Genomic DNA, 27,559 nt, shown 5'->3' on the forward strand with positions numbered 1-27,559 from the left:
AATGTGTGTGTGGGGGGCCTGGACTGCATCTCCGAAGCCCCGTCCCTAGCATCATCACTGTGACCAGCATCCTGCTGAGACGCCCTGAGAGAACAGGGCTCTCACAGCCTTTCCTGCAGGCAGGGTGGGGGCCTGGGACAGAGGCCTCTCGGGAGGAGCACACGGGCCGTCATGCCTGGTGCCTGGCAGGGAGCAGGGTGCTGAACCAAACCCCTTGTCCTGCACATGTGGATTTTGCCTGTTTTACACTGTATTTGGGGAAGGGAACAGATGCATGTTTTTGAAACATTTCTGGAAGCATGTGGATGACTGACTGTCTCCATTTCCATGAGGAGTCCTGGGTAGGCAGACTCTCTGCAAAGACAGGACAGGTCCTCTCAGAGTGGAGGGGTCAAGAGTGATGCTCTGGGACACGCGGATGCACACTTGCGGTTCAGGATCCCGGGAGCTGGGCAGTCGCTCTCCCGGGGGGTGGAGTGGGGAGGGTCAGCACCAGGGGAATGTGTCTACTTTAAGAGAGGACATCTGCCCCTTTGGTCCTTCCAGGGAAGCCCCCGCCTCTAAGCGTCTCCCAGGCCCCTCTCCCCAGCCCTCCTGGGGGTGGCCAACTCTCCCTTTGTGTTCCTGACTCTTAGGAGTCAGGCTCTCTGTTCGCCCATTTCTCCCGGCTCCATCCTGCTTCCTGACCCCTCACTTCCCAGCTGTGCCCCCTTTCAGCTGGATCACAAGACATGCTGTCCAGGCCATTACTCGTAGTGCGGAGGTCAGGTCACAGGGACAGGGCCTTCTCAGTTCCTAAGCATTTCTGCCCATGTAAGCAGAAATACCACCACAAAGCCTCTGGACAACCGGCAGGGAGCAGAGGTTGGCCTAGGGCATGGGGGAAGTGAGGGTCACTTGGAACCCTGGCCATCTTGTCAGCCTCCTCAAGTGTTTCTCTGAATATCACAGGGCCCCTGGGGCAGAAAGAGACTTGCTCTCCCATTTGAGCTGTGGGCAGGAAAGAACCAACCCCTCCTGGGTGCTCACATGGCATTTCAGGCACATGGGGAGTGCTGGTTTTGAGGGCACAGAGTGAGGACCCCAAACGAATGACAAATGTGCATGTGTTCAACATCACTTTTGGAAAACGCTGGGGAGCTACCTCCAGGGGGGAGAATGGTTTCAGAAGGAAGGAGTAGGGGGTTCAGGCAGAGAGAGGATGGAAGCAGGAACCAGAGAAGAGTCCAGGACGTCCCGCATCCAGCCTAGAAAACCCGGCGACAGAGCGTTATTGGGGCCAAGGGGAGGAGGAGAGAGGGTGGCGGGCGTCTCGCTCGCAGGGAAGGCTGGAGTCTCCGGTTCACCAGAGGGACCTGGAACAGACGGGTGGGTCACCTGGGTCCGCAGTGCGGCTGAGGGGAGAGACAAGGGAGGAAGGCAGGCAGAAGCGGTGGACAGGAGGTTAACAGAGGGCGAGCACGGGGCAGGAGCCAAGCCCTGGGACCCTGCAACCCGCCCCCACGACAGCATCACCTGTCACCCCTGCTCTCTGGTCGCAAAGTGACCAGGCCGCCCCCCACTCCCGCCCTCCTTGGAGGCTCCCTCTGCTCACGCCCTGCCCTCGCCCTCTGCAGGCTGTGCTGCTGGGGCCTTCGGTTGACCTATCTGACCTGTGGGTCCAGGACCTCCACTGGCCACAGAGCCCACCAGTTCCCGCCCAGAGGAGGTTTACATACGGCCTGAGTAGGGGGGTGGCAGGGTCCCTTTAAGATGCCAGCTCCCCCCAATCCATCCACCCCCTATCAATCTTCCAAGCTGGACCATGGACACGGTTTGATTCAGCTGTCAGCCCCTCCTCCACCCCGTTCCACACCCACCCCAGAAACAGCTGACATCCTCCAGGAGGTCAGTAGTTGCCAGGACACACCTGCCAATCCCCAGGTGGATGGGACCTGTTTGCTGGAAATCTCGGGTGACACAGGTTTGTGGGGTGATGGAGGAAGCAGACTGGGAAAATACCACAGACTTTCAGGAAGTCTGGCTGACTGGAGCCAGGTCACACACCCGTTCTCTCCTTGGTGGAAGTCAGGATCAGGAAAAGGGTTGCCGGGCTCTCCCTGACCTGGTGAACCAAACCTCTCAAGGTCCAGCTCCTCAGAGCCAGGCAGGGCTGGTCATCGTGGGGATAGCGCTTTGGGCTGGAAGCCTTCTCTAAGCCTGCAGGGTGAGTGGACCCCCAGCCTTGGGAGGCCTTGGCTGTGTCCCTGGGGTTGACGGGCCAGCATCTGCTAGGAACTATCCCTTCTCCTGAGTGTGCCAACCCTCTGCTCACTGGCTTATGGACCAAACCAGCCCTGGCTTCAGCCCATTGTTTCTGGGAAGGAGAGACTGCCGCCCCAGCATCCCATGATGCACTGCACCTGCATGAGAATTCGGACTTCTCTCTCGGATCATCTGTGTCCCGATTCACTCCATGCCTGGAGCTGTTCCAAGCTGAAGGAGGCGGTGTAGTGTGTGAGCCCTGGAGGCAGGGTGTCTGGGTTTGAGTCCTCCCTCTGCCACTTCCTGGCTGGGTGACCCTGAGCAGATGACCGCACCTCTCTGCACCGAGGTCTCCGCACCTATGACGACCTTCTGGTGATAGTGGGGGTGACGTGGGACACAGGTGAGCCCTGCACCTGCAGGAAGCCCAGCGCGTCCAGTGACTGTCAGGGTTGCTGGAGTTAGTCTGCCCCTCCCAGGGAGGTCTGATGCACAGGGTCAGTTTTGGGGGTGGGGCTGGGCAGTGGGGAAGGCAGAGCCCAGGACTGTGGTAGGAGGAGAGGGAAGGTGGGCTATAGAACCCCAAGCACCTTCAGGGGATCTCATCTTGAATCCTAGTGAGGACTGAGGAGGCAGGATCTTAGCAAGGTGAAAAGACAGCCTTCAGAATGGGAGAAAATAATAGCAAATGAAGCAACTGACAAACAACTAATCTCAAAAATATACAAGCAACTCCTACAGCTCAACTCCAGAAAAATAAATGACCCAATCAAAAATGGGCCAAAGAACTAAATATACATTTCTCCAAAGAAGACATACAGATGGCTAACAAACACATGAAAAGATGCTCAACATCACTCATTATCAGAGAAATGCAAATCAAAACCACTGTGAGGTACCATTTCACACCAGTCAGAATGGCTGCGATCCAAAAGTCCACAAGTAATAAATGCTGGAGAGGGTGTGGAGAAAAGGGAACCCTCTTACACTGTTGGTGGGAATGCAAACTAGTACAGCCACTATGGAGAACAGGGTGGAGATTCCTTAAAAAACTGGAAATAGAACTGCCTTATGATCCAGCAATCCCACTGCTGGGCATACACACTGAGGAAACCAGAAGGGAAAGAGACACGTGTACCCCAACGTTCATCGCAGCACTGTTTATAATAGCCAGGACATGGAAGCAACCTAGATGTCCATCAGCAGATGAATGGATAAGAAAGCTATGGTACATATACACAATGGAGTATTACTCAGCCATTAAAAAGAATACATTTGAATCAGTTCTAATGAGGTGGATGAAACTGGAGCCTATTATACAGAGTGAAGTAAGCCAGAAAGAAAACACCAATACAGTATACTAACGCATATATATGGAATTTAGAAAGATGGTAACAATAACCCTGTGTACAAGACAGCAAAAGAGACACTGATGTATAGAACAGTCTTATGGACTCTGTGAGACAGGGAGAGGGTGGGAAGTTTTGGGAGAATGGCAATGAAACATGTAAAATATCATGTATGAAACGAGTTGCCAGTCCAGGTTCGATGCACGATACTGGATGCTTGGGGCTGGTGCACTGGGACGACCCAGAGGGATGGTATGGGGAGGGAGGAGGGTGGAGGGTTCAGGATGGGGAACACATGTATACCTGTGGCGGATTCATTTTGATATTTGGCAAAGCTAATACAATTATGTTAAGTTTAAAAATAAAAAAAAAATAAAATGCAGGGGGAGACAGTGTGTGCTTGACCAGGGAAGGAGGTCCAGCCGAGTCAGAGCCTAGCTGGACTGAGCCTGGGAGGCGGTGCCCCTGGTCCCAGAAGTTCTGGTCTTTCCTGGGCTCCAGGTCGTGGGTCTGGGAGACGGGGGGTGGGCGCAGCCGGCAGTGGAATGTCACACTGGGAACCGCTGCCTCGCAGAGATACTGTCAACTGTACGCGACGTCACAATGTCCTCAGACATCATGGTGATCGGGGACTGCTGGAGTGGGGCGGCCTGGCTGGCACACAGCTGCTCCCCCTCCTGCCTCCCACCTCCCCGCCAGCTCTACCCTGTGACCTGCCCTTCAAGAGGCTGGCACCTCCCAGCTCAAATAGCATGAGATGGAGGTGCAGCAGCAGGAGGCAGGGGGGACCCAAGGTGGGTGGTGGTGACCCTTCAAGTTATTCCAGGAATGCACACTTTGGACATCTGCTCTGGTTTTTCTTTGGAGTTAAGCTTTTCCTCCCCAGCAAAGTTTCAAAGGCCTTCACTCACTCATCTCACCGACATGTGATGAGTGCTCTGGGCACCTGGAGGTGAGCTAGGTGTGGGCAGAGCACAAGCACCCACAGCTCCCCTGGTGGGATGGGACGGGATGGGAACCAGCTGGGTTCCTTTGGAGTCTTGGGAGAGTCTTCCCCTGCCCTGTTGGCACCTGAGTCCACAGCAGGTCTCCACTGCAGAACCACCCAGGATGAAGGTTTGAGGGGACCTGCCTGAATCTGGAGCTTTCCAGGTGGTGCTAGTGGTAAAGAATCCACCTGCCAATGCAGGAGTTGCAAGAGACTCAGGTTTGATCCCTGGACTGGGAAGACCCCTGGAGGAGAGTATGGCAACCCACTTTAGTATTCCAGCTTGGAAAATTTCAGACAGAGGAGCCTGGCGGGTTACCGTCTGTGGGGTCACAAAGACTCAGACACAACTGAAGCGACTTGGCACACACACATTCCTAGCTATTGGATATTTTTCAGTGCTTATCATCAAGAGTATCTTAAAAGTTCTTTTCTGTCTTTGCTGATAAATTTCCATTCATAAGAGGACACTCCAGCTACTCAATGAACTTCAGATCCTTCTAACCAAAGCCTTTTCATGCTGACCAGTTCAGTCCTGCACAGTCTCAAAGGGCCCAGGGACGACTGGGAATGTCCAGGGCAGTTCTCCTGCTCGAGGGAGAAATCCCCTGGCCACTAGGTGTTCAGGACACGCCTGTCACCTGTCCTACTCTTCAGACAGACAGGAAAGAGATCTACTTGAACTGACTTAATTTCTCAAAGTGGTAAGCAGAACAGATGGAAATGAAGACCAGAAACATCAGTTACCATGAGGACACAGAAAGAACAAGGCCAGACTACAAACTGATCCACTGACCAACCAACCACAGAGACCAAGCGACGGAGAAGGAAGCCCAGCAGGCCAGCCTCAGACACCCACTGTCAGGTCTGACGTCCACCCCCGCATCCCTGTTTTCTGACCGCCCCTCCTCAGCTGACGCTCACGGGTGCAGGCACGCAACACAGACACGCAGCCACGTTAGGAGCCCTGGTTGTCGGGTGGAGCCAGCTCAGTATTTCCACCAGAGCTGCAGACACTTTCTGGCTTGGTTTTCTGCCTGGAAATGTTGGCGATGCTTCTGGAATCTGTTCCTTAATGAGGGATTCTCAGGTGGCGCAGTGGTAAAGAAACTGCTTGCCAATGCAGGAGACGCAGATTCGAACCCTGGGTTAGGAAAACCCCCTGGAGAAGGAAATGGCAACCCACTCTAGTATTCCTGCCTGGGAAATCCTATGGATGGAGGAACCTGGCAGGCTACAGGCCATGGGGTTGCAAAGAGTCGGACACAACTGAGTGACTAACGCTTTGACTTTTTCCCTTTCTCTAAGCACAGACAGACCCTTCTGTGTGTGAAATGCAGATCCCCAGGGTGGTTGTCTCACTTCTTTGGAAACGTCGCTCTGATTTTACCCCATTTTCTCACGACAGAAAGCAAGACGTACAGGAGATGGGGCGCGTTATGGTTCTGAGCACCCTAACTGGCTACTTCCCAGGTAACTGGCTTGTTCCTGGGTCTGCAGGATTCAGGGACAGTGTTTTCCAGGCTTAGGCCCATGCAATGTCACTGCCACTTGCTCCTTAGGGCAGGTCTGTCTCGTGCATCCCCTGAGCTCTGCAGCCCGACTCAGGAAGACCCCACAGGGCTGTGCAGCAGCACCTGACATCGTCAGAAACACGTCTGACTCAACGCAGAGTGACTCAAGCCTTTGAACTATTTAACCCGCACATCTCATGAGACTGGAGAAAACCATGCCAGTTCCCTCCTGGAAGCTGTCATCTGAGTTGGAGGCTCAGCTCAGCGACGGCCCGGCCCACCAGCCTCCCTGGGGTGTGCTGCTGTGGACTCTGAGCCTGCCGGCCCCCTGGCCATATGGCTTGGAACAGGGCCCCACAGAAGATGGCCAGGGACATTCCGTGGTCTTCTCTGCCCCTAAATGGGACTGGGCTTGGAAGGGAAAGTGAAAAGAGCCTATTTGCTGCCCTGGAGGAGGTGGGGAAGCACCATGATTATTACCAAATGACATTTATTAGGGTTTCATTCTCTGCATTCAGCCTGGGCTCCACACTCCCAGGTCCCTCTGGTGAGGGAGGCTTGGTGCGGTGGGAACACGGGCTGTCTTGTCTTTGAAGCCCCTCAAGGGTTTCCCTCCTTCTGCAAAGTCCCCAGCAGAACACATGGCGCAGGAAGATGCTTGCTAATGGCTTGGTGTGGAGGGAATTACATCAACTACAAAGTCAGACATGCTGGATTCTATTCCCAGTCCTGCCACTTAATAATGGTGTAATTAATACAACACTTAATTGCTCTGAGTTCCACTCCCCTCTTCTCTAAGACAAGGAGCTAATACGTATCTCAGAGAGGTGTCTTGAGGATTCCATGCAATGAGGTGTGTGTAGTACCGCAGGTTACTGACAAATGTTGGTGGAACATTAATTCAGAGAAGACAAGGAGGATCCTGTCACTAAACAGGGATCCGACCTACAGCCTTGGGGCATCCCTCCTGGCCCCGCTCCTTCTGGAGCAGGTGAGCATCTGAATGGAAGTGAAATACAGGACCAAGAACGTGCAGTTTGGCCCCTCCGCGCCGCCCCCCCCCCCCCCACGCCGGGGTTGACCTGTGTTGCATCTAGAAAAACCAGTAGAAGTGGGGACAAGAAGGTTCGGAAACCTGCCCTGCATTACCCTCTTAGATCCCTTCTCACTGACCCCCCCAAAGTTGTGTAGCAGCTGAAAGCCCCTGAGCCCCCAGGACACCCCATCTAGGGCAGCTGTGAAGCCCAGGCAGTGGACACGGTGACGCTGAGCTGTCTATAGGGAGAGAGATGGGAGCTGCTCAAACCCAGTCACCCTCCGTCCTCGAGGCCGTGTGTGTGTGTGTTGGGGGGGCGTCCGGTCAGTGACAAAGGGCACAGATGATCCAAGAGGCAGGAGCCAACCCGCCCTGTCCTGCCTCACTCAGCTCTAATCTCTCCCAATGTTTTTTTTTCTAAAAGCTGCTTATACCTAGCTATACACAGACATTTGTAGGTCTGTCCTGTGCTGGAAGGTATGGGCAGTGACGGCAGCGCTGAGGCGGGGAACCAGAGGCGCCCCCCGGATGCACTAACGCCCAGTCCTGAGCAAACCCGGCCCTGCCTGAGCCCCGGCAGCAAGGCTCTTCGTCTGTGCAGTGCCCGCGTGAGAACAGACCCTGTTTGGGTCTGGCGGGGCTGGGCCTGGTGAGGTTTGGTTTCCAGTCTCTTCTAGACGATGTGCGGGGGCGAGGGCGACTCCACCTCCCCCGGAAGGAGGCTGGCAGGTCCAGGGACTGAGAGTCTGCTTCAAGGAGTCGGCCTGGCGCGAGCCCTGAAGGCTCCTGGGCTGCAGCGGTCATCACCAGGAGGATCCGGTCCCTGGCCGAGACTCTGCCCTCATCGACCCAAGCCCGCCCCCGACGCTGTGGACCGAAGGCCCGTCCCAGAAGGCCTACCTTGGGCTTGAAGGCGATGAGCTTCAGGACCATCTCCACTGTGAAGAGGCCGGTGAAGAGCATGTTGAGGATGTTCATGGCGATTTTGAACAGACAGCTCTGACCGTAGTGCTGGGGGTAGGGGGTGGGGGCGGAGGGGTTGTGAACTAAGGCGGGAGCTCCCTGCTCCCAGCCACGCCCTCAATAGAGACCTTCCTGAACGCAGCCCGGGGGCTGGCCACACCTGCGGGAGCCAGGTGGGCTCAAGAGGCCCTGAGGGTCCACTTCCCCTCTCTGTCGTTCCCGCCAACGCAGGCGAGCACAGCCTGGGCCCTGCTCTCATCGGGGTCAGCTCTGCGTGGCCGCCTGGCCTCAGGTGGGCTCCACACAGCTGGCATCACGGACGATCAACGCCACTGCAAGGTCACCTGTGCTCCACCGCCCTCTATCTCACAGCCCAGGGTTCTGGCATTCTGACCCCTCGGGAAGGTGCCCCTCCTGCCCCACTCGGCCAGCGAAATGGCAACACCTCCCAGCCCCGTTCCGCCCCCGACCCTGCCCCGACCCAGGCACCCCGGCCGGCCCGCGGGACTGACCTGCATGGCCAGGCAGATGGTGTTGAGCAGAATGAGAACGAACATCAGGTACTCGAAGTAGGTGGAGTTGACCACGTACCACACTTTGTACTGGTGCTGGTTTTTCGGGATGTACCTCCGCAGGGGCCGGGCCTTGAGTGCATACTCCACACACTGCCGCTAGGGTAGACGGGAGGGGTTAGTAACCCGGATGATGGGGGGGCGGGTGTTATTCCACACACTGCCGCTAGGGTAGACGGGAGGGGTTAGTAACCCGGATGATGGGGGGGGGCGGGTGTTATTCCACACACTGCCGCTAGGGTAGACGGGAGGGGTTAGTAACCCGGATGATGGGGGGGCGGGTGTTATTCCACGCACTGCCGCTAGGGTAAACGGGAGGGGTTAGTAACCCGGATGATGGGGGGGGGGGCGGGTGTTATTCCACACACTGCCGCTAGGGTAGACGGGAGGGGTTAGTAACCCGGATGATGGGGGGGCGGGTGTTATTCCACACACTGCCGCTAGGGTAGACGGGAGGGGTTAGTAACCCGGATGATGGGGGGGCGGGTGTTATTCCACGCACTGCCGCTAGGGTAGACGGGAGGGGTTAGTAACCCAGATGAGGGGGTACTCCACATGCTGCCACTGGGGATAGACGGGAGGGGTTTCACAGGTTGAACCAGCTGTTACTTGGACATTTTTTGAGGTTCTATCATTCCTCTAGGGAGGGAGAACCCTCTTTGGTTGGTCCCCATCAGGATGTAGTTGAGGGGGCCCTGTCTCCTTGCTTCTGTCTCGGGGATGGTTGGTAAACGCTTGCTGACTGAATGACAGTCCGTCTTCTCAGATATTTCCAGCTATAGACTCTTCTGGAGGCCCATCTCTCCGCGATTCTCCTTTCCCATCCTGAGCCAGTAGTCTTAGCTACCGGTGTCCACAGACCAGAAGCCATAGCTCGCGGCCAAGGGGTCCTTGGTTGACTAGATTCCGGTTAACTCTGCGCTGTGCCCGGACCCCAGGTCAGGACGGGACTCACCCAAGCCCTCCTCTCTCCTCCAGTCTCCACTTCCAGCTTCTAAATCCGACCAGTCTATTTGCTCCGTCTCTACTGTCATCAACGTGGTAATACATAAGGGTCTAAGCACCGCTCCTCTACACTAACTGGCTTCCCCCCTGGCTTCCTTACCATGCAAAGTCCACACAGCAGCCAGAATGGTGAGTCTAGAGCAAAGGTGTGGACCGGGGGTCCAGAGGTCCTGACAGGGGTTTGGGGGGAGTTCCTTTCCTAAGCAGAGATCAGGTTCGCTGCAGAAGGGTTGCTTCCACAGGCTTCAGCATCCTGACTGCCCGGCCTCTCGCCCTCTGGGGGGTTGGGGTTACCTGGTTCTTGTCCAGCTCGCAGTTCTTGTATTCTTGCTCCCCCTGCTCCTGGAAGGTGACGATGACGAAACCCACGAAGATGTTCATCATGAAGAAGGCAATGATGATGATGTAGATGATGAAGAAGACGGAGATCTCCACGCGGTAGTTGTATATGGGACCCTTGTCCTCCGTGTGAGAGTCGATGGAGCGGTACAGCAACCTGGAGGCAGGGAGACAGGCCCGTGCAGGGCCAGGGAGGTGGTTCAAGCCCCAGCTCTGTCTCTTACTACTGTGTTGGTCGGGCAAATCACTCAACCTCTCTGAGCATCAGATTCCTTATCTGCAAAGTGTGAACAATAGTTCCGGATTTTCCTACCTGGCAGGGCAGTTGATATAATGAATATGAAGGTGTTTTGCAACTGGCAAGAAGTGTCTAAATGTAATGCAAGTCATGGGCATTGATTTGAAAAAAGAGATATTGGTAAATATTAATACAGCTTTGTTGTTTCTCAGCAGAGACTCGGAGGATGTTGCAGTGAACATAAGATCCATCTGAGGACAGATATCCGTTTAGATAAAAGCACTCAATATAAATGCCCAGGCTCGCTCAGATCATCAGCAGTGGTTTAGTTCACACTCAGGTAGCCTGTGTCTGGGCTTCCCAGGTGTTGCTAGCGGTAAAGAACCTGCCTGCCAATGCAGGAGACGTAAGAGACTTGGGTTCGATCCCTTGGTTGGGAAGGTCCCCTGGAGAAGAGAATGGCAACCCACACCAGTACTCTTGCTGGGAGAATCCCATTGACAGAGGAGCTTGGTGGGTTATGGTCCATAGGGTTTCAAAGAGTTGGACACGACTGAAGTGACTTAGCACGCATGGCCTTCAGCTTGTTCTAGAAACACCCTCACCACCTAGGGAGGATGGAGATAAACATCGTTTCTGAAAGGAGTGTGGACACCAATGAGACTGGCCAGGGTCTGCGTACTTACTCTGGCCATCCCTCGAAGGTGGAGACGGTGAACAGGGCCATCATGGCTGCCAGGACATTGTCAAAGTCGAACTTGCTGTTCTCCCAGCTGCGGGGCTGGATGATGGGGTGGTCCACCTCCCCATCCTTGTATGTGATGTAGTTCCCCCTGTGGAAGGGAGACAGTTCATTCTGGGGTCTCCCATCTCCCCACCACCTGTGACTCCTGGCTTGGGGGCAGGATGGGATGGCTGAGCTTAAACCCACAGTTCTGGCCTCTGAGCAGAGCTCAGGAGTAGATGATCTCATGTGCTATGTCAACTGGACCAGACAACCCATGGGTAAAATCCAGCTGCCACTGCTGTTGGAAGAAGAACAGGGCACCCCTCCTCTCAGGACAAGCCTCACCCACCCAGAGTCAGCCGGCTTGACTGTCCCCGCTGCACTCACTTGCATTCAGCCTCTGTCTGTTTGGAACTGTCCGAACAGGTGTAGAGCTTTCCCTGGAAGGCGGAAGAGCACAGTGATGGAGAGGTTCCTGAATCGAGGAGTTGGTCAAAAACTGTCTAGTGATTATATCTGCAGCCAGCTCTGTGCTGGAGTCTTGGGACAGAAGAGTGAGGAGAGCAGAGCCCAGACAGAAAATGCGCCGTGCCGCGGGGTCCCCATCACAGGGAACCCAGGGGTGAAGCAGAGCTCGGGAGGCAGGTCTGGTGAGGGAGGAGGATGCCTGGACTTAGGTTGAAAACTTGGGGAAAGCGGGGCCTGTGTGCATGGTGGGGGCAGAGCTTCAGGTGGAGAAGAGCAGAGAAAGAAGGACTGGGGCAGAAAAGGGAGGGCCTGCCAGGCACAGGGCAAGAACCTGGCAAACCAGGGCTCCGCAGCCGCCTGGGTGGGGGACTCATGCTGCTGGTCACAGGGAGCCCCGCAGGTCTAGGTGGTGACCACACAGAGGGGTCAGGGATGACAGTCCCTCTGCCTTTCTCTAGAAGGGAAGGCAGGGCTGAGGGCAGCCACGCTTGGAGGGCCAGGTGCTGATGGAGCAGCACTGCCGACACGCTGGCCTCCTCCGGGCTGGGAACTAGTTAGTCCTGCTCTGGGCTGGGAACTAGTTAGTTCCCCTTGTATCTGGGAACTAGTTCTCCTTGGGTTTGGGGACTAGTTAGCCTTTGGGTCTGGAAGCTAGTTAGTCCTCCTCCAGCCTGGGAACTAGTTAGTCCTCCTCAGATCTGGGAACTAGCTCTGATCTGGTCTGGGAACTAGTTAGTCTTCCTTGGGTCTGAAAGACAGGAGGGGCAGTGGGGCAGCTGTGTCCCTCCCCAGGGAGACCCAGCACTGTCCCCACCGTGTCCCCTGTGGCTGCTCCTATCCGTGTCCCTGGGAGCTGACAGGTGGGAAGAACAGGGGGCTGCAGATCTGGCTGAGACCCCACCTTGAAGAGCTGGACCCCAATGCAGGCGAACATGAACTGGAGCAGCGTGGTGACGATCACAATGTTCCCGATGGTGCGGATGGCCACGAACACGCACTGCACGACGTGCTGTGGGGGGGAGGCAGGGGGCTCAGTGCCTGGCCTTGGCTGAGTTCCCCCATGTCACGGCCCTCTCTGAGGGGGCGGGGGTGGTGGGGATCAGACTCAAAGGGGCAAAGTGTGCTCCCAGCTCACAGGGTGATGGAGCCTGGGGGGCCCATATCCCGCTGGGTGACCCATGGACCAAAGCCCTGCTAACACCCCATACTCTGGGGCAGTGATTCAGGGGCCTCATCACTGCACGGGCCTGAGGTTGAATGTGGTCTCCTTCTGCAAAAGCTTTGCTGAGAAGTTGGGATTGTGAACAGTGGCCTCTACTGGGGCTCCATGCATCTTGGAACCAGGACATGAAGTGGGCTGAGGTGCCAGCAGGAGGGTCCTGGTCCAACCCAGAGGCCCTGCCATTGTCCCCGCCTCCTGCCCACCTATCACCTCACATGGACCCCTGGCTGAAGCTTGCTGGGCTGAGGGCCCCCACTCAGGCCCGGTCGGCTCACCTTCAGCCCCTTGGCCCTGTTGATGGCCCTCAGTGGCCGGAGCACCCTCAGGACTCGCAGGATCTTCACCACATTGATGGCACTGGACCTGGGGGAGTGGATGGTAGGGTGAACCACTCCTGCTTCTGGGCCCGCAGGAGAGAGGGGGAGTGCATGGGAGTCCTGGAGAAAGTCTCCCACCTGCAGGGACCTGGAGCTATCCTGGGAGCCGGGGACTTGGTGAGCAAATCATGGGAAAAGAATTTACCATGTGTCGTTAGCATTACAATGTGCTGCTCAAGGCCGTTTACCCAGCCAAGGGGATGTAGAGAGGCAGAGCTCCACCAGACCCCGGCCACAGAGGATACACTTCCTAACTGTTCTGAGCCCCAGTTTCTTTATCCGTAAAATGGGGCACTGATCACCTCATGAGCTTGTTGCAAGGATCAAAAGAGAAAATGCACATGAACCACCCGCCGTCCCGCGTGGCACCTGTTGTAATCTGAACCCGTGGTGGCTTTTCATATCATGGACTCGAAGAAATACTGTACGAATGGCGGGGCTTCAGGCGGGGGAGGCACCTGGTGCTCATCTTCAAACCTGGTCCCCACCTCCAAGCCTGGTCCCCGGTGGCTGCCCACCACACCCCCTTGTACAGAGGACATTCAGGCCTGGAGGAACGGCTCTGACACCACAGACTCTGCATGCCTGGGGCGCCAGGGCCAGACCCCCTCTCCAGGGGAGGACAGGCCACAGCTGTCCTCCAGGGGCACACAGGGCCTTGCCCTGGGGGATGGGGGTTGCTCTGAAGTGTCCCCCACCCTCGCCTGCTAGTTACCTTCCGAAGGCCTCTACCCTCCTTGGGCCCAGAGCCGCCAGGGAGGCCCCGCCCTGGTCCCAGCGCACTCACGCTGCTGTGGACGCAGACAGGCCCCTCCCTCGCGGTCCTCTCTGGCCCTCTCCCTTGCCCCACGCCTCTCTCAGGCCCTCGGGCCCCACTCACTGGATGCCGAAGGAGATGAGGGACACGCTGACCACCAGCAGGTCCAGGATGTTGAAGTAGTTGCGGCAGAAGGAGCCCTTGTGCAGGAAGGCCCCGTAGGCCGTCATCTGGGGGCACAGGGATCGGGGTGTGAGCAGCTCCCGGGCTCCGAAGACCCTTCACCCCACCCTTCCCCCAACAGCACTCCCAGCAGGGCCTAGACGAAGAACCGAGAGGTGACGGAGGGCTGAGGCAGGCAGGACAGGAGGAGACGCTGTGCCTGGAAAGTGTCTGCTGCCAGTGATCCAAAGCCCAGAGGCTCCTGCCCAGGACATGCCTGCGACCTTCAGTCCTGTATCTGCAGCCCTTTCAAGGGCCCCGCCCCCATTTCCCACTGCCCCTCATCATGTTTCTGTGACTGCAGCCCCGTGAGGCCCCTTGCTGATGCTCCCTGGGTTGAGCTGTGTTCTCGGGTTCCCATGCCCTCTCTAAACTCTCTCCACCTCAGGGCCCCCAGGACTTGGGCATCTGGGGGAGGTGGGGGCTCGCCCAGTCGAGGACCAGCCCCTTGGCTTCCCAGAACTTCCCTGGTTTAGCCCCAGGTAACCCCTCAGGCTCGTGCAAGCTCTAGGGCCCAGTGAGAAATTCTACAAGAAATTCTACCAGGAATGCTGGTGACCAGCATCTATCCCTTCCCGGGCCTCACAAGTGCTGCTGGTCTGCGCCCAGGATTCGAGCTCTACTCCACCATCCGGTTCTGGAGCTGTGTGTCCAGAGGGGGCTGTGGGCACCACTGTGTGAGCACAGCTCTGGAGCCTGGCTGCCTGAGTTCAAATCCCACCCACTACGCTTTGAGTGCCTGGAGCAGGTTACTCAACTTCCCTGTCTCATCAGAGAAATGAGGTGATGACAACCTCTTCCCTGGAGGGTTGTAAGTGCTCTTGGGAGTTACAGGTAAAGCTCTTTGGACACAATCCTGCGGACGGCAAGCCCTGCAGGGGAGCTTCACTACAGAGGACTGGACTCAGCAGAGAGCTATGACTGCGTTCGTTGTAGGGTTCGTCTGGGTTCGTCCTGTGATGGGGGATGCTCAGAGTCCCCCTCTGTAGAGCAGCAGCCCCCTCATGTGGTTGTCAGGCAGCTACAGAACCACGCAAAAGCCCCTTGAAGACTAGGAAGGGACCACTTTGGGGGTGCTGACTGTTGTGGGTTTGCTGTCTCCTACCCTGCTCAGAGCCCTGTCCATGCTCTAGGAACTCCTGTCCAGTCTCGTTGACATGAACTAGGGGGCCAGTGGATTTCCAGGTGAAGAGCTGAAAGGCCATGACCATGAACGACAGCCAGCGGGGAAAATCTGGAGCTGACGGCTTAGAGCCTGGGAGCAGCTCCCCGGTTGCCTGGAAGCCCAATTTATTTCTTTGGAATCAGAGCATACCCAGGGCAGCTTGTTCACAGAGTGATTCAAGAGCAAACACAGGGGAAATGGGCAAAAATAGCTCTTGCAACCTAATTCTTCCCACTGATCTCCTGTAGGAGGGGGTCACAGGGGACTCAGACACCTGTGACCTGCAACAGTTTCCAGAAGTGGGTAGATTATATAAAAGGTTGCAGGGGAATTCAGCTGGAGATGTGCCCCAAAGGCCTGTAATCTTGGGGTGGGGGGCTTCCTTGTCTCTCGGTGTAGGTCTGGGCCCCTGAGAGCAGACCTGGGTGGCTCCATGGTTCATGTTAACTGAGAGGCTCTGAGCCCAGAAGGCTGGCTTGTGTGTGTGTGTGTGTGTGTGTGTGTGTGTGTGCAGGGCGGCTGCCCAGGCAGGACCAGAGGAAGAGTGGCCACAGGAGAAAGGGCAAGTGGACACTGGAAAAATGGGGCATTTTCTTGAGAGTTTGATGTGGGGTCCAGTGCAGGGACCCCTCTACCCCATCTGCTTACTGCCACACAATCCTGCTCCTGAAGTCCTAACCTTTGCCCAGGAAAAGCCTTGCTGGGGAGATAAAAGGACTGAACTCTGAGCTGGGAGAGCAGGATGCCCCTCCGTCCAGCCAGCACCTCTCCAGGCAGTAATACTGCTCATTAAACACATCTTTCGTAATTTCTGCACATGGGTCCTGGTCCCATCTCCCTCTTCTCAGTGACAGATCTCGGCATCATTCAGTCCAACTGTCTTGGCCCCACAAGCCTTTCCTTGGAAGGCTGAACATGCCCAGGCCTTTCAACTGTCTCTGACCCTGGACACCACTCGTGCATGACAGTCACCTCTCCCAGGCAGGATGCCGAGCCTACAGGTGGGGCAGAGGGACCCCGGGGGAGGAGGTGCAGGCAGTGGTCTAGGGCCAGGCTCGACCTAGAGCACAGTCAGCGTAAAAGTGGGAAGAAGAAGGAGCAGGTGGGCGGGACGGAGGACCTCCCAGGAGCTGGCAACCTTGGAGGAAGAGGCGCTCTGGGGAGGGTCTGAGAGAAGAGCCTGGTGTTTGTTCGCCTCCCTGGGTCTGGAGTCCAGGGAAGAAAGGTCTCCATGTAGCTGGGCAGCCTGGTCCCCCTCCCCACCCCTGGGGGTCAGAGAGAAAAACCCGAGGAACACTTTTGGTTTCCTCTTGTTAACACACCTGGTTAGCTGGAACCAGAGGGTCTGGACACAGAAGGCATGAGAAAGTGTCCACTTAGGCTGAAGCTGGACGTGACAGGCTGTCCCCACCTGAAGGAGCCCAGGAAGGAAGGTCTGGGGCTTCCTGTGCAGGGTGGGAGAAGCCTGGAGCCTGGGGGAGGGTGCCTGGGGTGGTTTCCCTGTGGGAGACACTGAGCTGAGCCGCTTGCTGACTGGAGTCAGGGTGAGCCCCAGGCTCTGAGACAGAGAGTGGGCGGACACACTTCCCTGACTTGGAACTTGCCCCCAAGGCTCGGGTGGCCCGGGGAGCTTGAAATTCCTAACAGAGTGTATGTAAGTAATATATTGTGCTGTGCTAAGTCGCTTCAGTCGTGTCTGACTCTTTGCGACCCCAAGGATTGTAGCCAGGCTCCTCTGTCCATGGGATTCTCCAGCAAGAATCCTGGAGTGGGTAGCCATTCCCTTCTCCAGGTATCTTCCCAATCCAGGGATTGAACCCATGTCTCTTACGTTTCTTGCATTATGGCAGGTGGGTTCTTTACCATTAGTGCCACCTGGGCAGCCCCATTGATTGTATATTAATAGAAACAATAATAAAGCTTGGGGCAAACCCCTGTCGTCCTGAGGCTGCTGGGAGGCAGGCGCTACTGTGTTGGGGTCACAGGATGGAGTGTGTGTGGACTCTCGGCCCCGCACTGAACCCTGGAGGACACAGCCGCCTCCTCCAGGCCTGGGCAGGGGCGAGGGGGCAAGCTTTGGTGGGGCTGTAACCCAGGGGTCAGAGGTGTGTGCAGGGGTCTGTCCAGAGCCCTCGGTTGGGACATTGGCATTGGCCTGTGTTGACAAAGTGCATCCCAAGGGCACAGGCAGAGGGCCTCTTGACACCCTGGGCTTTGCCATTTTCTGGCTCTGTCCTTCGTGAGGCGTTCCCTCTGGGCAGGATAGGGGGAGGGTTCCTGCGGGGATCAGGCGTGGCTCGCAGAGGTGGTGGGGGCAGGCGGTGTGGGGGAGTGCCTGGTATCAGCCAGCATCAGTGCCCAAACTGTGCATGGGCACAACAAAGTCAGGGGCCCCAGATCCTCCGGCTTCGGGCTTAAGAGTAAAACCAGAGTGAAGGAAACCAGAGAGGAGAGAGAGGCAGTGCAGAGAGGAGGCAGAGGCCTTGCTGCGCGCATTACCTTGAGGATAATTTCTAAGGTAAAGATACTAGTGAAGACATAGTCTGCGTTGCCTAGGATCTGAAAGACAAGCACAGCGGATTAGTGGCTCCGAGTGACCGACAGCAGCAGTGTGTGCGTTAGTGACAGAGCAGCAGAGCCAGTGGGGAAGGACAGGAGAGGAGCAGAGGGCAGGGTTACCTTCAGGGCAATCTCAATGGTGAAAATGGTAGTGAAAACAATGTCAAAATAAAACAGAATCTGCAAAACAAAGAGAAACAGGGTGGGGATGGGGGAATGGAGCAACAGGATGGGAGCAGGGTCGCCAGCAGGGAGTCGCACCCCAAATCATGCAGTCTTTCCAAGGGAGACCAGAGGCACGGACACAGCCCAGGGTCCCAAAGGCCCCAGATCTGTGAGCGGGCTCCCAGAGCTGACTCAGCGGGTCCTGGGTCCGGTTGGGTGCTTTTCTCATTAATTCAATTTACTTACAAACCAAAATCAGACCATGGGATATGTGTCTCAAGGACAGAGTGGGGTTTGCTTTCTTTGCACAAAGATGCAAATTGCTTAACTCACATCAGGGGATGAGCCAGTCTCTCATGTTCCCAGGACCCTACCCTGGATGTGCCCCTCAGGGTGTGGTGGGCACACCCCAGGCTGGGGACAGGCTTGGGGTTCACGCTTTGCTCTGTGTCAGGTGATGGGTCAGAGCGAGGGCCTTCCCAGTAAGAAACCTGTGGGCCACGTGGGCTGCAGTACCACTGGCTGGCTCGCAGGGGTCTGGCTTTAGGGTGGTGGACTCCTCGCTTCACGCCCGCCTGGTTAGGATCTGACATTGTTTCAAGGCTTTGGGATATGGCAGGTCCTACTCTGGCCTTTGATTGTAATTCACCAGAGCCTGAGGCGGGCTCCAAATTCAATTTCGACTCTGCAGAGAGTCAGTGAGGTCCTGCTTATGAGGGCGGTCTCATCAGAGTGCCATATGCCACTGACCCCCAGGGACAGGATGGGCCAGTTCCTGGGGGGCAAAGCCCTTGGGGAGCATCTGTGGGCAGTGCGGTCTGACATCAGGGTCAGGCCGGTCTGAGGCTCAGGGCTCAGGGTCTCCTCCTGCTAAGGGTCCTAAGATGGATTTGCACCAAAGCTGTCATCTCTTAGGGAGATGTCTGCTGTGCCTCCCACCATGAGATTTGGGGCAGGCTCCGGATTGAAAGACAGGGTCAGGCAGCCAGGGGGTCACGTCGCGGGGGCGGGGTGCGGGGGACGAAGCGCGTACGTGGTTCCTGAAGGAGGTGTGCTGCACGGGGTCCTCGGCGGCCAGGGAGATGCTGCTGAGCAGGATGAAGAAGAGAATCAGGTTGGTGAAGATGGAGTCATTGACGATGCGATGGCACTGGAGGCGGAACCTGTGGGGGCAGGGGGAGGGGGGCTGTCACAGGGGGTTGGGGTCTCTGCTCCTTCTCCGTGTGTAGACACGTGTGCGGGCGGGGTGTGGGCCCTTCGGCCTGAGCCATCTGGCCACAGGGGAGACACAGCCCTGCAGTCGGCCCCACCGTGCCCCCGACCACAGGGCCTCAGGGTTACGTCTGACACTTCAGGAACCTCTGCATCTTCATGTACTGCTATGATATCATTCACGAGCTTTCGTCTGGGGACTCGGCTCCCCATCATTAAAAATACTGACTGCATAAGATCGACCTCACATATGTCCGTATGGGGAGCAGCAGAGCTGCCCAGAGCGTGGATGATGCCAAGCTGGTTAAGCCCGGGCTTCAAGGAGATTGTCTGTCGCAGCAGTAATTCAATCCTGAACCTCAGCGCAGGGACAGAGGCCAACAGCCCTGACCCCGGGGCACTCACAGTGGATCCTCAGATGCCAAGGGTGTCTTATGTGCTGTCTCCTCTTGACGGGGTACTATCTCATCTTACAGACAGAAGCCGGGAAGGATAGTCTTGCCCACTTTGGAGTGTGTGTGTGTGCGGGGAGGGGCGCAGGGTGGCTCAGGCTTGAACCAGGCCTTCAGACCTCTGCTTCTGGCATGTGGTTGACTAAATCCTCTGAAAGACCTTACTGATGCGGAAGCACCAAATCCTGGAAAGGACGAGCTCTCCAAGACCATTCTGGTTTCATGAGAGCTAGGAAAGTCTGCAGCGATCCCCTCCTCCCTCAAGCCAATCTGCTGAGCTGGGGTCTGCTGGACATGCCCGGTTGGGCAGAGGTGCCTGCGGACAGAGGCCAGTGGCACCATGCTGTAAGGACTCTTTAAGCCAGCGGGGGATGGGGCAGAGGACCGGGGACCCCTAGGCTGAGCCGCGCACACAAACAGCATCTGGAAGAAAGCTTCACAGTCTTTCTTCAGGTCCACGGGAATCTCCCCAACTAAGATGGAGTACTGAGGTCACAAAGATCACTGAACACTCAAGAAATTAAGCCACTAAGTTGGCAAATCAGAAGAAACTCAAATAAATCCGTTAGACCTCTCCCCAGACACTCTGTATACTGGAAATATTAGATACCGATGATAGAACAACCATATTTGAAATATTTAATGGGATAAAAAAGACTTGACCACAGAGATGATGAATTAACAAGAAACTCAGATGTAGCTGGATCTGGAAAACAAAGCGATACAATGGAACTGTCCGACATGAAAAAAATATATAACTTGATATAAAAAGTGGTTTACACAGTAACATAGACAGAATTGAAGAGAGAATTAAGAATTTAGAAGATATATCCAAAGAATGACCCAGAATTTGAACCTAGAGACTAGGAGATGAAAGTTATGAAGACGTGCATGCGTGAAAGGGGAAGGACAGCATACGCAGGCCTATCACGTGTCCACTTGGGCCAGACTGAGAGAAGGAAGACCAGGCAGTGTGTAAACAGACTATCCTGCAACTCTCCCAGAAGTAGCTGTTCTTATCCTAATCCTTAACATTATTCAAGAACTGACAAAAAAATATAAATCCATAGACTTAGGCGACATAATATATTCCAAGCAGGGTAAATGGAGAGAAACACGTGGTAGTGAACATACACAACCCCAGAGACCATGCTGCTAAGTCACTTCAGTCGTGTCCGACTCTGTGCAACCCCACAGATGGCAGCTCACCAGGCTCCCCATCCCTGGGATTCTCCAGGCAAGAACACTGGAGTGGGTTGCCATTTCCTTCTCCAATACATGAAAGTGAAAAGTGAAAGTGAAGTCACTCAGTAGTGTCCGACTCTTCATGACCCCATGGACTGCAGCCTACTAGGCTCCTCCGTCCATAGGAGTTTCCAGGCAAGAGTACTGGAGTAGGGTGCCATTGCCTTCTCCAGAGACCACGGATGATGTTAAAAGAGTGAGAGCAGAGGCAGATTCCTACAGAGAAAGGAGAGTGGGAATTCCAGCTGTACAGTGGAGTAACACATCTAACACGCTGAGGGCCATAACCTCTCTACCTGAAAGTGTGCACACAGCACAACTGTCTTTCAAGAACAAGAAAGAAAGCAAGTACAGATAAACAGAGGTCAAATGAAGTTACCATTAAGACTTCTAAAGAATGTGCTGTAGGAGGAAAGAAAATGATTTCTGAAAGATGGACCAAGTTACGAGAAAATCGAACAAATAGAATGGTAAGTGGTATGTAAATCCAAACACACCCTGTCTACCCAGGTAATCATATCTAATTTGTCAGGTTGGAAATAAAGGTTGGTATCAAATTACTCATCAACCACAACACCTAAGGTGGGAGAGCTGGAAGGAGTTAATGCAGTCTAGCTGTTTACCTCCTTCTATTTTGCAGAAGGTTTAGGATCTTATTTAACTTTAGGGGTTGCTAAGTTAAATGTAATCACCAACAGAGTAGAAACAGAGTTTACGCATTTCAAACAATGGAAAGAAAAAACACAGGTCTTCTGATCCATAATCCAGGACTCTCTCCTCTAAACCCGTGCCTATTTACACAAGATGTGGGGTGTGCTGGGGTGGGGGCTGGAGGACGCTGATACCTGCTGGGCTGGCATCATGGAGAGAGTGGAGCCCTGCTCCCCCCGTCCACACACCTGTTGCTGGGACTGAAGATGAAGAAGGCGCTGGCTTCCGGCATGGGCACTGCCTTCTCCTTCAGGTGCAGCTCAGAGAGGGGGCGCGGGCGGGGGCCCACGGGCATCTCGGGCTCCTCCTCGTCCTCTTCTCCTGCAGGAAAAAAGCACCGTCCTAAATAGCTCCACAGCTCCCACTTATTTTTACCATCACGCTGCCCACTTCCAGACACCTTCCTACGGACAGGAATCAGACATCATCGGTATCTCTGGAAACGCAGGGGACCAACCAGGACGGCCAGCTCTCTCCCATGGGCACCTCTGGGGCTCATCTCTGCTGGAGGAAGCCTCCTGGCAGCACATGAGACCAGGTTGTGAGTCGGGTAACCAGCTCAACCCCTGTCCTGCTTTTTAAATGGAAATCCCTACATCCTGGGAAACCCTCAGTGCCCTGCAGATTGGGGTGGCTGGTCATCTTAGTGGTCAGACGCCAGAAAGGTAGCCAGGTGAGAGGAGGCATGGCCAGGTGTCCTCAGCTGGCTGGCTGCAGGCTGGGGGAAAGGGTGGGTGGCCTTTGGGGCTGCCCCACCTGCTCATACCCCACCCCCTCCACTTCTCTTGCTCTGGCCTCCTTGGGCTCCTTTGCAGACAGGTGTGTCCATAACTTGAAGGCAGGCCATGGTTTTATGATCTCACTGACGTTATCTTTCTTGTTGGTTTGCTTTCTTGCTTCTTGTCTGCCTCCCACTGAATGTGGGCCCCTCACAACAGCAGCTTATCTGCCCCCATGGCTGAGCCCCCAGTGCCTGCCCAGGGCGGGGAGCACAGTAGGTGCTTTATAAGCAGTGATTAAGTCAACGATCTTGGATGTCTCGCTGGTTTCGTCCAGCTCTGTATCCATGACAACAGAATGGTTCAGAAGTCACGTCTTTCCTCTCCAATTCCCTGAACTGCAGACCCAGTGAGGATCACCCTGCTCCATGAAGCCGCTACCTCACTGCTCACCCCCTGGAGTCCCCGCAACAGCTCAGGCCTCCCTCACAGCCTCTGGACTGAGCTACATATTCCTTGGGGTCATCACATTTCTTTCTCATGTGCACTTATTAATTTTAAGTCCTCAGTGACTCTTCAAGAACATCTGTACGTTCACTCGCATACATGAATCGAGCAGATAAAAAGCCCCATCTCAGCACAAAGCTTTCCTCCTGAGTGAGGCGATGTTTCTGAAATGTGGTGTGTATAGAACTGGGGGCTCCGACTGACCTTGAGCTCTGGGGATTAAACTTGCGGGGGAGGCCTGACAGGCCCCTGATCGTCAGTGTGGTCGCTTCGTGGGGACTAGGAACGGGCATCTCCTGCAGGGGGTCCCGTGATGAACAAAACCTTCTTAACATCAGTTAGCTCCCTGCCCATATTCAGTTTTCCCTGACTGCCTCAAAAATATCATTTTAAAGTTTATTTGCTCATTCAGAATCAAGATAAGACCCGCCTATTGCATTCAGTGGCTATTTCTGGTGTGTCTTTGAAATTCTGTAACGGTTTCTGCCCCAAGGGCTGTAAAGGCTTCAAAAGGCTTAATGCCGGCTCAGGGACACCCTTCTGCCCTCCTTTCTGTCTGAGCCCCAGGAAGCCAAGTCCTCTTTCCCAGCAGACAGACTGTGGAGACAGGAGAAAGGAGGCTGGCCACAGTCCGGTTTCTGAGGGAGCTATGCCCCCACACAGACTAGCCTGCGTGGGGACCTGGGTCGGCAAGACCCGTAGCACCGTGATGGTCTGTTGTGACTTTGAGCTTGAAGCAGGTGATGATACCCACAATTTTCGGCAGAAGGAGGGCAGGCCAGGCTCACGCAGGGTGTGGTGTCCTGATGCAGGGGACTGGCTCCTGACGATAGACCCTCTCCAGGGGCCCGCCTGCCAGTTTACGGATCAGACTGCAGACAGGACACTCTTGTTTTGGGAGACCCGACAGTGTCCTGCAGAGCCGTGAGCAGGCGTCTGCAGCAGAGCCCTGCTGTGCTCAGCACCCCCTCCCGGGAGCGGGCAGGACAGATTTGGGATTTACTATTATTATTAACCAAGCAAGATGCTGAGACATATGTTATCCTAATAAGTTATGTAACTTAATAGCGATTTTACAACATAGGCTGTAATAAACCTTACATGTATATGGAATCCGGCTTCCAAAAGGCCCAAAGGCACTGCTCCAACACAATGCGTTCAGTCTTCTGTTGTCATTATCACAGTAATAATTGAGCAAAGTTTCCCCCCAGAGGATAAACGGTGATGCTGCAGCTGAGGTGGGGGATCAAGTGAGGCCCCTGCTTGTGGGGAAACTGGGACCAGCACCCAGCTTTAGAGCCAGGTGTTCACCCCCTTCCCCCACCCCCTCCCCCAGGCCAGGCAGCGGGCTGGTACCTGTGGTTTCCTGGTTGGGGTAGGAACTCTTGTCCTCATTCTCGTTGGGCTGGAGGTCATCCATGTTGATCTAGGCAGCCAAGGGAGAGGAGGAGGGTCCGGTTAGATAAGATCCATGGTTTAGAGGCCTCCAGTAGTCTTGAAATTGCCCCCGAGTCTAGGCTGAACTGTCCCTTTGTACATGACCCTCAGGACACCAGCAGAAGGCTGGCCTTCCTCCTCTGCACGCCCACCCACCCTGGCTCTGTCCCCCTCCTCTGGCCTCTTTGTTCCCCTCCCCCCCAGCATCTGGCTTCTGGGCAGAGCAGCCCACCCAGCACTGCTGTCCCCCTCCCCCCCTCTCTCTCTCCCTTCCCAGCCCCGCCCCGGCTCCTTGGCAAAGCAGCCCATACCTTGGTGGCGGGTGGGGACTCTCCATCCGCTGTGATGGATTTCAGCTCAATTTTCTCCTCCTTGGTCTCCTCCACGGCCTGCTTCTCTACCACCTCTTGCTTCTTCTCTGGGCTGGCGGTCCTGGCGGGTCAGCAGGAGAAAAGAGCAAGGGATGTTGACTAGAGTAATAGCGTGCTGCCCTTGTGGTCCCTTGGGGTCCAGACCACCAGGGCCTGGGACCACCTGTCTTCTGGGGGCCCTGCTGTGTGGATCAATCTTTGGGGTACTGGGCCTCCCCCCAGCTCTGTCCTCCTCAGTCTCTGCCCCTGCTAGGCTGTGTCCAGCACTCAGCTGAATGCCCAGCTTCTCCCCGACTCAGCCTCCATCTAATTCAAAGGTTCCTGAGAACCTGCTCAGTATCTGGCACAGGTGTGGCCCAGATTGTCCGTCTGGACACGGACGAGGACGGCGTGGGGTCCTGTCTTGTCTGCTCGTCAGCAGAGATGAGCTACAGGACAGTGAGGAGGCATCATCTTTCCAGATTCTCCTCCGACTGGCTGCCCTCCCATCCCATCCTCTACTCCCACCATCTGTTATGACCCTCGTCTCAAAAGAGAGTCCTCCAACTCCTGGACCCGTGGGGAAACAGGACACCTCACCAGAGATGTAATTCATGGTGTTCCTCGCTTAGAGTGATGTGCAGGAATAGGGGAGAGGCCCAGCTCACTGTAGGGGCCCCCACCTAACCCCATCTAGAAGGACAGCCGGGCAGGCCCAGCCTCTCCTGAGCACTGACGGGAACGGCATTTTGGAGCCGGGCCGCGCTTGGCCCGGGAGTCTCGCAGTTACCTGGCTAGCTTCTTCCTCTCCTTCTCCTCTTCCTCCTCCTTCTGGGCAGACGTGAGGCTCTCGGCGTCAGCCAGGTTGTCCACGGCAATGGCCAAGAACACGTTCAGTAGGATATCTGTTTGTGTCCATTCTTAAAGAAAATGACCCTTGGACTTGGGGTGGTGGGTGGGCACAGGGGCTAGGACAGGATGTGCAGGGCCGGAGTTCCCCACGGGGAGGGGCTCCGAGCCCACTGAGCCCCCCTTCCCTCTGCACCACCCTCCTAGCTTCCTGTGGTTTCCTGGGGGATCCGGAGCAGGCGGGCACACAGGCCGGGCCTGAGGGCGGGAGGCAGGGAGCCCAGCCTTGCTCTAATTGCTGGGTTTCGATGCTGCTTCCCACAGAGACAACCGCCTGTAAGTGACACTGTGAAACAGCGCTGCCTCCAGCGGGTCATGGCGCTGGGCGGTCATTACCACCACCAGGAGGTGCCCGCTCACCCTGCCCACTCCCGCCATGACCTTGTTCAGACAGAGGCCCCAGAAGGGTCAGCTGGGGCTCCTGACTGAGCGGAGTCTGCTGTTTCTTCTCCCCTGCCCCTGACTCGGATGCATGTACCGTGGGGCAGAGAACCGGATCAGAGCCAGTCCAGCCAAGAGGTTAATGCCGGTCAGGCCCCTCTCCACCCCAGGCCCCGGGTGGCTCTGGTTCACATGGGGAGCTGAGGGGCCCAGCCCCCAAGGGCAGGGGCTGGGCACACGGTACCCAGTTCAGCCTCGCTTGGCCCGCTAGGTCAGGTGCTGCCATTTCCACCCCGGTTCCAGGACACTAGGTGGACAGCCCTGGGTGTGTCTGAGGCTTCGAGCTGACCTCTGAGTCTAGTTCATCTGTAATTCTACTTTACAAGCCTCTCTGCACAGAACCCCAGGGGATATGACAGGGGAGGGCTGCCTGCAGTGAGGGACCTGGGAACCTGCCCGTGGCCTGTCCAGTCTGCCTGTGGCTAACAGCCCCCTGAGCAGCTTCAGAGGGAGGGCAACAGGTGAAGGTCACTTCCGGGGTGAGGGTTTTCCTCCCTCAGCAGGCCCCCAGCCAGGGCAGCAGGTGTCTCATGATGAGGTCTGAGTGGGAAGCTGTAAGGCCAACACCACTGGGCACTGCCCACCTGGACCCCGGCAGCTCAGGGGGATGGACTCACACCCCCCCCGGGCCTGGCTCCAGGTTCCCATCCCGACCTGCCTGCACCACTAAGGTGGTCTTGGCTGGACATGTGCCTTTTCCTTCTTCTCTGGGGAAGGGTTGCCCTGGGTCCTCCCTGGTCAGGACCCGCTGGGCACACCTACTGGCATTGAGCTACAAGTTAGGGGGGCAAGAGGGGGCGGGGGAGGCAGGCGCAAAGGATACAATTTCCACAGATGAAGAGGATGATGAAGTAAATACAGACTAACATCCCTGGAAAAGAGGGGCCGCCATAAGCCATGATCCCATCATACATCACCGAATTCCAGTCCTCCCCGGTCAGGATCTGAATGACATAGTCCCACCAACGAGGGACACAGTGTTAGACCAACAGCAAGCCCGAAGCTCCCCTGCCCGGCCCCCTGCCATATAGAAACCTCTGACACCTCTCTCCTCTCCCCGCCTCCTGCCGCCCGCTCTCCTCCCAGGGCTCTGAGCTGTGATCCTGCAGGTCCAGCCCTCTCCCTCAAGTGTGTGGCCACTGCCACAAATGATTGACCAACTGTAAGTGCTTCCTGGGAAAAACACCTCCTATAGCCCAGGCCCAGTGCTTGGTGGCCGCCGTTAGCCAACCCTAGGGCTATGGCATCAAAGTGCCCGTGTTCACTGAGGCGCCACGTGGTCCCCCAGGCTTCCCCAAGCATGAGGACTTTGGGTACCATCTATAAGATTTTGGCAACATTCACGTTATCATTCAATTTAATCTGTAAACGGATCTCCTTTTAAACTTCAGTGCTACTTGAACTTGGCCCCAAGCCAACAGATTTATGAAAGTCACAAATTTGATGGTGGTTGTATTTTCCTGGGAGCAACCTCCCCTCCTCTCCCCTCCCCAGCAAGAGCTGTCTGCTCTCTTTTGTGGATATTTTGGGCTTTCATGTTGAATGTATTTGAATAAAAGTTTCCATGGCTAAGAAACAGATTTTTAAGCCACTGAGTTGGATCTTTTTTTTTCTCCCCCCAGGGGTCCATCCAAGAGTGGAATTCCGTGGGGCTTGGGGGTGGGGA

At 55.8% G+C, this 27,559-nt stretch overlaps 1 protein-coding gene across 14 annotated transcripts in view; it reads right to left on the reverse strand.

Moving 5' to 3' along the window:
• CACNA1C (calcium voltage-gated channel subunit alpha1 C) overlaps positions 1-27,559 on the reverse strand; it is a 463,540-nt gene that overhangs the window by 41,949 nt on the left and 394,032 nt on the right. For 13 of the 14 annotated variants that reach the window (XM_044940916.2, XM_025282935.3, XM_025282924.3 and 10 more), the window contains 15 exons: positions 26,717-26,837; positions 25,334-25,448; positions 24,505-24,625; positions 24,113-24,182; positions 21,719-21,851; positions 18,944-19,073; positions 17,866-17,925; positions 13,923-14,029; positions 12,941-13,028; positions 12,345-12,452; positions 11,363-11,415; positions 10,935-11,081; positions 9,966-10,167; positions 8,607-8,765; positions 8,032-8,142 (listed from right to left, as the gene is read on the reverse strand). In XM_044940916.2, the coding sequence (XP_044796851.1) occupies positions 8,032-8,142; positions 8,607-8,765; positions 9,966-10,167; positions 10,935-11,081; positions 11,363-11,415; positions 12,345-12,452; positions 12,941-13,028; positions 13,923-14,029; positions 17,866-17,925; positions 18,944-19,073; positions 21,719-21,851; positions 24,113-24,182; positions 24,505-24,625; positions 25,334-25,448; positions 26,717-26,837 (1,725 nt within the window). Of the gene's footprint in view, positions 1-8,031; positions 8,143-8,606; positions 8,766-9,965; positions 10,168-10,934; positions 11,082-11,362; positions 11,416-12,344; positions 12,453-12,940; positions 13,029-13,922; positions 14,030-17,685; positions 17,746-17,865; positions 17,926-18,943; positions 19,074-21,718; positions 21,852-24,112; positions 24,183-24,504; positions 24,626-25,333; positions 25,449-26,716; positions 26,838-27,559 lie in introns of all 14 variants that reach the window. The other variant, XM_025282942.3, reaches the window with a different exon arrangement.

This window comes from Bubalus bubalis, chromosome 4 (assembly GCF_019923935.1).
Source record: "Bubalus bubalis isolate 160015118507 breed Murrah chromosome 4, NDDB_SH_1, whole genome shotgun sequence".
NCBI lineage: Eukaryota > Metazoa > Chordata > Mammalia > Artiodactyla > Bovidae > Bubalus > Bubalus bubalis.